This window comes from Myodes glareolus, chromosome 17 (assembly GCF_982192425.1).
Source record: "Myodes glareolus chromosome 17, mMyoGla1.1, whole genome shotgun sequence".
Lineage (NCBI taxonomy): Eukaryota > Metazoa > Chordata > Mammalia > Rodentia > Cricetidae > Myodes > Myodes glareolus.
The window spans coordinates 28,251,717-28,263,323 of NC_142042.1; the positions used below are offsets into that span (position 1 = coordinate 28,251,717).

The window sequence follows — 11,607 nt, forward strand, 5'->3', positions numbered from 1 at the left end:
TTGTTTTGAACCCAAAAATCTCTGAGTCTGAGCATCTTCACCGGGTGCTCGTTCACGTCAGAGATCTCATCTGTTCTGCTCCCTTTATCCTGACCTCATTTCTAAGCATCCTTTCTTTCTCACGTTACATGAGTATGGATCTTAAGGAGGGGGAAGCCATCCCAGGGCAGATGTTCTGAAGTGAGCTTTCAACTTCTCACATAAAACGTTAGAAGCAGAGGGCTAGATTTCTGGCTTTAGAAAGACAATGTGCCTAAAGGCATCCCTGGTGGCCCCGGAGAGCCTCTTGGAAATGGCACCTTAGTTTCAGGTCAGTTTTGAGTGAAGTAGTTAGCAGGAGTTAATACCTGTATCATATGACATCAGCAGTCCCCCACCTGGACATTCTACTGTATCCTGGAGAGCCCGGAATTCTGTGATGTCACCAGTGTTGTGGCAACGCCAACTGCCCTTGAGGCATTCGTTCAGTGCCTGTGTGGTTCACCCACAGTCATGCTGACACGACTGAGCAGGCTGCTTGGGAGACGGGATGGAGTGCGCAGAGAGACCAGAGAGAGGCCCAGGGAAGATGGCCTTCAGTCTCTGAGTCACACATCAAGAAATAAATGGTTCTGGGGAAAGCGCAGTGAGTACTGGGCAGGGGACAGAGAGATTCCTGAAGGAGGAAGGCTTAAGTTGATCCTTTCAGGAGTGGGTCTCAGGAGGTGGGGGTTCCTGGAAAGTGATGGTCCTCTTCTGTTCTCCCAGTTACTAAAGAGGAGACCCAGAGTCGAGAATGTCTGATGGTGTGTTTGGCAGAAAGCCAGGGATGGTCAAGGCTTCAACTGCTGTGCCCAGGGCCCACTGCTTTCCCTCGGTCTCTGAGTGGGGGACACAGAGGGACCACAGTGGTTCCAGTTCCAGCCCTGCCCTTCACCCACACCGGATTTCTTTTGGTTCTGTGTCACTAAAAACAGGGAGAGTAAATCCTCCAGACAAAACTGGAGGTTTTCCCATTTTACATCACAACCTCTTGCAGGGAATGTCAGTGACCCCTAAGGTTTCTGAATTCCTCTCCTCTCACTAGATCATCTCTCCTCTAACTAGAGTGCAGGAACGGGCCATCACTCTTCCTGCAAGTGTTTGTTCCTGGTATCTGGGGGCTCCCCTGGGGACGCGCAGGGCTTAGGTATATTCAGTCTCACCTATGAACATTTGGCCATGCCTTTGCTAACACTGTGGGGGCTGGAAAGTTTTCTTCAGAAGCTTTTGATGAATTTTTCATTATTACCCATGTGGTTTATCATTGTTCTGACAGGACACCCACAATCTCCCACCACCCCATACATTGTTTAGGCCCATGGATTTACCCTGATCTCTTGTTCACTTTATGGATCTGATCTTCCTTCCCCATCATTCTGGTCTGAGCATCCTTTATTTCTCATCTTATTGATTAGTCGTCTTAACGATGGGAAGAGCCATTCTTGGGCAGTGTCTGGAAAGTAAATCTTGTCCTCCACCCAGGATGAACTTATGAATTAGAGCGAACTAGATTCTAATGAATCAGGGAGACCTCTGGTTTGAAAGGAAGAGGTGCTGAAGGGCTTCTGCGGTGTCCCAGGGCAGGCTCCTGGAAAGGGTTGCTTGGTTTTTGGTGAATTGGGAAAGCGCTATCTATCAGAAAGGTGATGATCCTAAAAGTCTCTTGTCTGGACATTCTATTGTATCCTGGAGAGCCCTTGGCATCTCCTATGACATCACCAGTGTAATGGCAACGCCAACTGCCTTGGAGGCATTCATTGTTTATACGGTTCACCAAGAGACATCTTGGCAAGATTAAGTAGACGGATTGACAGAGAAATCTTTGGTTTTCTAAGAAGGTGAGACTCAAATTTGACCTTCTAGAAATCGGGTTTGGTTGCTGAGACCATCTGAAGCAATGGGCCTATGCTGCTTCTCTGGTTTCCTAAAGAGCAGACCACAATTGGAGAGTTTCTGACGTTTAATTTGGCAGGGAGTTAGGAATGGTCAAGGCTGCAGCTGCCATGCTGGGAGCTCATAATGTAATTCTGAGTGGGAAAGAAGGCAGCAGGAGACAGTGTCCCTGTGAGTCGTCAGGGTCGGGTGTCCCTGCCTTCATCCCCAGTGGATTTCTGTAGGTTCCATGGGTCTCTGATGTGAATACCAGGGAGGGAAACTCCCCATCCCTGCACTCAGCTCTGAGACATTCAGTTGCTCTTAGTCTTGAACACAGGTTAGCCGGTGATGGAGGTGCAAAGCATCAGGGTCTCAGGACCTTCCTGCTTCTCATCAGACAGGAGCTGACATTTCCAAACCAGCGTGACTGTGATGGAGGAGGGTTATCTGTCTATTGTGTTATTTTCATTGGTCAATAAAGAGACTGCCTTGGCCCTTTGATAGGACAGAAAATTAGGTAGGCGGAGTAAACAGAATAGAATGCTGGGAAGAGGGCTATGAGCCAGAAGCCATGGAGCCAGCCACCAGGTCAGACATGCTGAATCTTTTCCGGTAAGCCACCACCTCGTGGTGTTACACAGATTATTAGAAATGGGTTAATATCAAGATATGAGAGTTAGTCAGTAACTAACTCTCTAGAGATAATGGGACAGGCAGTATTTAAATGAATACAACTTATGTGTTATTGTTTCTGGGGCTAAGCTAGCCATGCGGGAGCTGGGCAGGATGAAAAGCAGGCCTGCCCGCAACTCCTTACTATATGACTGGGCTAGCACATACCTCCCAGGGTCAGTGGTGCTGCAGTAGGGACTGATGTGTTGTGGGATATTTTACTCTTTTGGCTTTCTTGGGGGACCTGCCACCAAGCTCCCAAATAAGTCACATTCTTTCTTGTGAATGCCCGGGCAAACCTTGGCATATTTCTTGTCAGCTTTTCTTGACTCAGATTTTCCCGACTCCCTTTTGCCTCTGGGCTTTAATCTCTCTCTTCTGGAAACCTTACTTTCACTCTTACTCCATGGCTGCTGAGTGAGCTGGGGGCCCCTGGAGTCCTCCCCTCTTGGTCTTGGGCTCCTCCTTTTTCTCCTCCCAGAGGTCACCTTCTGTTTATATCTCTGCCTGCTAGTCCCACCTATCCCTGCTCTGGTCTCACTGTTGGCTGTCCATCTCTTTATTAGGACCATCAGGTATTATAGACAGGCACAGTAACATAGCTCCACAGAGTTAAACAAATGCAACAGAAACAAAAATCACACACCTGAAAGTAATATTCCCCAACACTGATGGACATATCTAGTGGCCGGGATTGGGGAAGGAGACATGGCTTATGGGTCCCAACTTGAGCATAGTTGTTCTGCCCTTTGTGGTCTTCAGTGAGTTCCATGCATTCTCTCTTCCTCGGGTGTCTTCTTGGGACTCAACATGGTCTCTCATGGCCCTGTACCATCTCACTGGACACATTCACTGATGTTTATCTACCTACAGGGAGTGCTGGAAAAACATCAACCTCAACCTCCGCCACTGAGCAGGAGCAGCAGATGAACAAGGTCGATGAATTGACCCTTCAGCTTCAGATGATGACCAATGAGAGGGATGAACTTCGTGCAATCCTGGCCAATTACACCAACAATGATGTGAACAACAGGTAGTCACTATGTCCAGTTCTCTGGTGACTGTCTTGACCCCCCTGTGTCCACCCCAGCATTCCTCATGTCACTAGAGGCTGCATCTCCAAGGTGTCCTCCTGCCCAAACTACTTTTCCTGAGTGCATCTGAGAGGCAGAACTGAAGCCTGGGTAGGAGTGAGATGGGGACGCAGGCTGTTCTGCTTCCTCCCATTGAAAAGCAGAGCCCGTGGCCTGAGTCACATTCTATGGATGGGGCAGCACTGTGTGAGCTCACAACACGCATTTCAAAGAGGCCTTGACAGTATTGGCTTGTGGGAGATGCTGGGTGCTGTGTTCATGGGCGCCTTTGTATTTGACTGGGGGATTTCTTGCTGGTTGCTCTGAGAGCAGGGCCTGGTCTACTACATCCATCTCAGTGTGTGACTGGGAGGCCTGGAGCTCATCCTGGCAGCTGTCTGCTCTTGTTCCTTGTACTCTGAGACAATGCCACCTACCTGCCTGTCTCTGGTATCCTAATTGTGTATGGGTTTATGTGTGTAGGCTAATGGGCCCAAATATTGCCAATGTGGCAGTGACAGGTTTTCCCTTTTCACCTCCCTCTCCCTTGGTAAAACATTAAATTGCATTCCTAAAATCAGTCCCCAAGGCTCATTCCTTCTTTGGTCACTGACTCAATCCTGAAGCAAACACCAAGATCCAGAAATTAAAATTCATTATTTGACTGTACTGGCTTACCTGTCCAATCAGGTTTCACCAACTCATCCTAGCAGACTTCCTCTTATCTCCTTAAAAACCCACAGATGAAAAAAAACGCATATTGCTTGCTCTCAGCCTTTGTCTGATTCAGCGGCAGTCCCCCCCCAATTCCATGATTGCCCCTCTGGGTCAATAAATCTTCTTTGTTCTGTGCTGTCTAAGTGTGTTCTGTACTGTCTCTGATGGGTTCCCTTATAGTGTGTGTTCGTGTGTGTGTTTCTGTCCAGATCCTGTGAGTCAGAGATTGGTAACAGGACTGAGGATTTGTCTGTCTCAGAGTCTCAGGTGATATAAATGCTGAGGCCAGGGAGTCCCACTTTGAGCATCCCTGCCCTCATTCTTTGTACTGGCCTTGGTGACTGAAGGGAATTACCTGGGGAGTTTATAAAGTCATTGTACTGTACAGTCTCCTCCATGGAAATCCTGATTATGAGTTCTGGGCATCCCTGTGATAACAGGCACACAGAATAGACAATCCCTATTCTGAAGACAGGAGACATGACATCACAGGATTCAGGAAGGCCCAGACTCATGGCACAGACTCCTGGGACATCTTAAAAAGAGCTAATTTGTTCCTCCAGGCCTACTGAGAAAACTCGTGTAGCCCTGTCTGTCTCCCTCTTGAAGCTCTGCCTTTCTGGCCCTGGGGCAGCTTAACAAGTGTAATAAACACCAACAGGTCCTAGTACCTAGGATTCAGGATGTGACATCCAGTGGACTAGGATAATCCAAGACACAGCCTCAATTCATGTGTTCATGGGCTGCTAATGACTGTGTTCATGAGGTTCTTTGTTCCTGGGCCCATGCTCTGCCACAGGCTGAATTCTGAGCTGGAGCAACTGAAAATGGATCATCAGAAGAAGATGTCGGATGTGAAGAAATTCCACAAGGAAATTAGTGAGGGCTCATACAAGTGCAAGGAGCTGACTGAGAAGATCGACTCCTACCGGTAAGTCTCTGATTGGATAGGACCCCCGCACTTCGGAAGGACAGCTGCTGTCCCCCTTTTTCTTTGAACCAAAGTGAGAGCTGTGGTCCTAGCTTGTCTACCTTGTACTTGTCCTCCCAGACTGATTTCACCCAAGAGCAAGGAATCTGAGAGCCACTTCCAACATGATCCTATCAGTTTCCAGAGCTTCTAGAGAAAAGACATGGTTTACACCATGAATGTTCTCTGGGACTCTGACAGGGGCTTACAGAGCCTGTTGCTATGAATTACAGATGTGGAATGTATTCCCCTTGGGTCCTCTGTCCTCCTTCAGACCATGTTTGCTCTATACCTGATGATGTTTTCCTAATACCATGATCAGTGTAGGACCGGTGTGTGTTGGGGGTGCAGAGTCCCATTCTCAGAGGTGCATCACCTGGGTGATGCTGACCTGGCTAATGTGGGCTGCAGTCTGGGGCTGTCTGAGGACATGGGACCTTGCAGGAAAGGTGGCATTAGTAGGTAAGAGTGGCAGATGGAGGTGGACTGGAGCTCATCATTGTTTGTGATGGTTAAGCACCCTCCACAGCCGGCTGCTGGGGGAATGGACACAGATGAAGGAAAAAGTGGGCATGTTGAAAGAAGACAAAAGAAAGCTGAAAGAGGAGCAGATTTTCCTGCAAGAGTCCTGTGAGGAGACAAAGAGGCGCTGTGAGGAGGCCCACGAGAAGATCTATAACCTCTGGACCAAGCAGCAGCAGGTAAGCTGAGGCAGCAGGAGCAAGCTGCCCACCTATCTAACCGCACACACACATATGTTCACCATCATGTAACCATTCACTCTGTTACCCAGCTGACCACCTCCATTCCATCTCATAGTTCATTTCTGGGATCCTTCACCAGTCTTTCTGGGGAGTTAGCCTCTTGGAAGATGCAACCTGACTGACAAACAAACCATCCCGCTCTGGTAGAAGCTGCAGTCTGTTGAGGGAGATGGGTAAATCACATATTACACACCTACATGTCAGTACGGTAGGAAGGGTCCTATGCTGGGAGCCACATAGGGAGAATCACAGAGCTTTGAGTGAATGTGTGAGGGAAGACAAGGGCTTGTGGATCATTTGCTTGGTAGAACAGAAATTTTTTTGTTCAGGAATGCCATTCCTGCCCATGATTGACTCCAGAGCTATTTAGAAAACTAAAAGTAGACTTCTTTCCTTTCACCGAACTGAAATGTCTGCTTTGTCTCATTGACTTCACAACACAGAACCTCGCAGGAAAGCCCGGTTGAGGATGTGTGTCTTTCTCTGCTCTGCGTGAAAGGTGATTGTCCACTAATGACTTTCCTGCATCGAGTTTTGTTCTTCTCATCATTGCCTGCTGCCATTTTTCTTTTATCTTAGTCTAATCTTGGTTCACTTGGCTTTGTCCTTGGAACTTGGCCTGGATTTTGATCTTTAAGAAATTCTGAAATTAAATAAATAAATAAATTCAAGAAATTCTAAACTGCAGAGGCGTCTCTCCCAGCAGAAGTCCCATAACCATGCTGAGCTGTGAGAACAGCTGTCTTAGTGCAGCCCACTTAGGCTCGTCCTAGTCTACAGCACTCACTGCGTGTTGTGTCTGCAGCGCTCAGAAGCTGCTTTCATTCCCAGCTTCTTTACGCTGAGTTAAACTTGGCCTGATGGGGGTTGGGAGAAATGAGGACTCTCAGACATTGATATGGGGTAAAATGGTGTAGGCCTGGGGGAAGCGATGTATAATTGTTCAGAAACTTGGATTGCAGTCCCCAGATGACCCAGTGATCCCAGGATGAGAAGTAAGGGCCCACAGAGAATCTAGGGGACACTCAGGTTATAGAAGCATTATTCAGAGCACCCCCAAACCAGAAAATACTCAAATGCCCATCATTTATGAGTAAAAATTCAGTGAAATCAAGTCCTTCCATGGAATACTGTTAAGCATGAAGTAATACATGCACTCATTTGGCCATGAGGCAGTCAACCTTCTGTTACTTAGAGAAATGCCTAACATAACCGTCTTACAGGATGGAAAGGTTTATTTGACTCCTGGTTGTAGAGATTTTCTGGTTTCCTGAACTCATTGCTTGACCTCATTGGGCCAAAATTGAGGTAACCTGTTGTTTAGAGAGCTCCTTTTGGAGGAAGCTGCCCTCCGGGAGCCACGGGGAAGCACTGAGTGAGAGCAAGGGACTGGTCCACCATCAGGCGGTGGTCCTGTACCACAGACCTAAGCCTTTAAAGTAGACTGGAAAACTTGCATAGCCAAGCTATGCAGCTTGGCTAACTGGTGAAGGAACCCTGGCATCTACCATTCTGTGGCCTTGGTTATAAGGCAAGCACTGCATTGACTGATCTGCCCACCGTGTTCTTCTCCCAGGGACCAGGCATGCATGTGGTGCATAGACACACGGGCAGGCAAAACACTCACACGTGTAAAGTAGAAATAAAATGAAAAATTCTCAAAACAGATTCGAAGTACACAATCCTCACCACATCACCACATCCTTGTTGCGGAGTTGGAATATGAGGGGGAGAGGGTGTGGTCTAATGAAAGTTAACTGTCTTCTTTATAGGATCCCAGGTGATCTCTTCCTCCTTTAGTGTTATCTCACAACTAAACATGTGGATGCCAAGCAGTGTGCTTGTATGTGTGCATCCATGTACGTCTGTGTGTTTAGGAGTGTGTGTTTGTGCGTGTCTATTGCATGCATGCACACATGATTACATGGGTGCAGACAACCTTGTCCTAAGAACACAATTTTCTAACGAATAGGAACAACAAAGACTGGGGAAACATCTTCATTCCCTGCTGAAGCAGAAGGAACTGGTTACCCAGCAAAAGGACATGGCAGTAAAGCTGCAGCATCACTTTACAAGGTAGGAGCACTGACTGGAAGAAGTTGGAGTCTAGTGGATCCCCTGTACCTGGATCTCTGTCCTCTTTGGGTTTTTGTTCATTTGGCAAGGCTCCCAGCCACAGCCAGGGAAAGAATACCTCAGGGTATGGAGTTGGCTAAACACCAGGAACTTTTGTCCAGGAAACAATATGTTTGGTTATTGGTCTTTTGGGGATTGTGTCCCCTTCTTCTCTTGTGAGAAGGGGGAGGTCAATTGTGATGGACAGTGTGTCCTCTGCCACTTCATTTTCCTTCAGGAACATCACATTGAGAGAGAAGTTTCTAGTGGGGCTGATTTGAATGCAGCACACTCCTGCTGGTTGCAGGCTCTCTACAGGGCTCATCCGTTTCCTGTGAGAAGATTTACTCTGGCCATGAACAGATTAGGAGTGGACAAAATTAACCCCATGCAGGTTCTGAGCTGTAGGGATGATCAGAACCTTCTCTGCAGTGTTGTGTAGGCTCCACTAGAGGGCAGACATAGAGTTTTACAGGTTGCTCACATTCACCTGGTATCCTATCATGGCCAGACATTGCCATTTCTCCAAAATAATGTTTGTGGACTGTTGGAAAAATTGGCTGTTTTTTTCTAGTCAGCACAGTGTATTTTTCAGTTCAACTTCTAGCAGTTTTTAAAAGTTGAAAACATCCAGCCCAGGGTCTCTGTGACCCTTCTCCCTTGGGGGAAACAGAGAATGAACTCAGCTAAAAGGTAGTGCTGGATTGTCTAGCTGGTGGGGGCTCAAAAGGTGACATGGCAGGGTGCCACCAGGCCTCGGTCCCAGCTGTCTTCCTCCTCTTGGTCTGAGCATCTCCAGCATGAGCTGGAACACAGCCCAGGAGGAGAGCCTCCTGCAGATGGAGCTGTGCAGCAGGAGCGCTATGTGCCAGGCAGGTGAGCCACCATTGAGCCCCATTCCCACCCACCCATTCAAGGTGTGGGTTTTATTCCTTGACTTTATTTTACTAGAGTTGACTAGGTCCTAATTTTTTTTTCTTGCCAGTGTCCCAGAGAGAAAATTTCTATGTCTGATTTTCATTTCTTCTCTGACAGCACCTCGGAAGAGAACTGAGAAGGCTGGAGGAAGCCAGAAACACCTTGAAGGCATGACATTCTACACTCCAGGATCCAGGCCTCCTCTGCAAAAGCCACATCCTTGCTGCTGTGAACGCAGCAGTGAGGAAAATATCAACCTACCATCAGAGGATCCAGCCGCAATCTGATCCACCTCTGTCAGCTCACGATTTCCAGAGAAAAGACTGCACCAAAAATAAGCTTGTAATTCAGAGGACACCCCACAAATTACTCAGAAGCCTAACATCTATTACCAAGTGGCCCCAGTGTGGGCAAAACAACATGGAGGGAGATATGTGGGTGAGCAAGAATTATTCTGTCAGCTACGGTCTAGGGCTTTGGCGAGTTGACTCCATATGTGATGTCAAATCTGACAAGGAAGACTCTGTCACACTGCTATCCAGACAGACCGCACCCAAAAGCCCAAGATTCTCTCTCTAGTGCAGAGCTGACGCTGACCCCATATCACACACAAGTGTTGGTGATGATAATTCCCTACAAGGCCTAATCCACTTCCTCGTGGCTCATGTTATTAATTTGCTTTTTCTTAAAAAATTCCAAAGGGAAGTGGGAATTTTGCTTAATTTTGTTTGGTTGGTTGTTTTTGCTATGTTTTAGGTTGTTTTGGTTTGGTTTATATCTCGGGGTATCTATGCATTACTTTTTTGGTTTTCTTCATTTTAGTGTAAGGTTCTGTTAGTTTTTGTTATTTCTTTTGTTCTTTCCATTGTTTTCATAGTTTGCTAAGGTGACACACTGTCTGTAATGACCACCATCTTAAAGCCCCCATTGAATAAATGAATATTTTTTGAATAAAAAGCAATTTCCAGCTTTAACTCTTAAAACTATTCTTTAGTCAGGTGAGCTGTCACCCTCCTGTAAACCCACAACTCACAGGCATAGATCTGTATCAGCAATTTCCAGGCACCTTGGGCCGCACAGTGATTTCCCAGCCATGGGCTACACAGGCAAATGGCACCTTGGATATGGATACGGATGGTATGGCCTATCCATGTATACCCACTAGGCAACAGAAAACTAGACATATTGCATCTTCGGGGTCATATATTTAGCGTCCAGTAGAATGTGGTACACACACTGTACAACATGTTCGTGAAATCATGCAGACCTGTAGAGGGCCAGTTTTGAACTGCATAGAAACTCTGCAAGGGAGACTTGAGGTAGCATTCTTGCTGATAGGCTTGGCAAACCAAATTGGGAGGTGGCAAACCTCTCCCATCAGTAGAGTGTCTTGCCAATGGTCAGTCCTTGAGAACACAGATGTGCACTGTAGTTCAAAGGCTCTGATTAGGTTGTGGTTTGTCTTCTGATGAGGTGTTTTTACATATTATATTAGAACAAGAGTTTTTCCCATAACACTGAGCTTTTTGTTTAGTTAGCTAGGGCACAAAGCTTTTGAAATTATTTGCAACCAAGTGACTAGTCTATGAAACTATTTTCATGTATTATGGGAACCTAGTTTAAATTGTGACTTGAGTATTAGAAAAGAGCACTGGCTTTGCAATAAAGTATGCAGTTGTATCTCCTACTCTGCATCCCCTGTGTCTTAATTTCTGCATCACTACCCAGGGGCATCCATAACCGAGGAGGTTGGGGAAGGGTCCCCAACAATTGGCACCCAAACAGGGACCCTGAAAGAACATCAGAAGTGCTGGATAATAATATAAGTAATTACAGGATAATGGGACAAGATAACTCTTCTCCGCTTCTGTCTATGCTTAAACATTTGCTGAAAACTCATGGTGCTCAGACTTAGAGATGTGTCTTGAAATTACCAGGGAATATAATCTTTGGCTTCCCTCAGATGAGAATTTAGTGGATATAGGAAATTGGGATCGGCTTCGGATGTACATTGAGAAGGCTGTGAAGCAAGGTGAAAAAAATACCAGTGCACTTTTGGTCTGTATGGTCTCTTGTTTATGTAGTTTTTAAAGCTGTGCAGACAGTGAAAGACTTAGCATCCGAGGTTCATGCTCTGGTGAAAAAGTTACAGGTTAGTGAAGAAATGAAAACTGAGATTGAAAAAAGATAATTCCTAGTTAGTTGAGAAGTCAGTTAAGGTTTCTCAGAAGGATAATGAAGTTACTAAGCAGAGGACAAATAAGTTAGAAAAACAGCTGGAAGAAAGATAAAGTGAAAGAAAAACTGTCAGCCCCTCCCCTGCGGAGCCAACCCTTTAAGGCAGCTGCAGTCAGGGATATGCAAAATCTTTGGATTCTTCTGATCTTGACTCTCCAGACGAGTTTGGCCTTGACCCGGATAAGGATGACCACCCTGACCATCACATATTCCCTGTCATAGGACAGACGCCTGTTGGGGGAGT

The 11,607-nt window shown here is 46.6% G+C and overlaps 1 protein-coding gene across 1 annotated transcript; it reads left to right on the forward strand.

Moving 5' to 3' along the window:
• The first annotated feature begins 466 nt into the window (after window positions 1-466).
• LOC146891205 (disks large homolog 5-like) lies at window positions 467-10,099 on the forward strand. The gene is made up of 7 exons (XM_087897407.1): window positions 467-625; window positions 3,442-3,601; window positions 5,158-5,289; window positions 5,846-6,029; window positions 8,065-8,168; window positions 8,950-9,083; window positions 9,243-10,099. The coding sequence occupies exons 1-7, from the start codon at window positions 493-495 to the stop codon at window positions 9,410-9,412; spliced, it is 1,017 nt and encodes a 338-aa protein (XP_087753533.1). The 5' UTR covers window positions 467-492; the 3' UTR covers window positions 9,413-10,099.
• The last annotated feature ends 1,508 nt before the right edge of the window (window positions 10,100-11,607 follow it).

Bases quoted from the DNA above. Each gene is read 5' to 3' on its own strand.
- LOC146891205 (XM_087897407.1), top strand. From the start codon at position 493: ATGCTGACACGACTGAGCAGGCTGCTTGGGAGACGGGATGGAGTGCGC. The intron at 3,602-5,157 runs GTAGTCACTATG...GCTCTGCCACAG, and splicing joins AACAATGATGTGAACAACAG to GCTGAATTCTGAGCTGGAGC. The intron at 8,169-8,949 runs GTAGGAGCACTG...GTGACATGGCAG, and splicing joins CTGCAGCATCACTTTACAAG to GGTGCCACCAGGCCTCGGTC.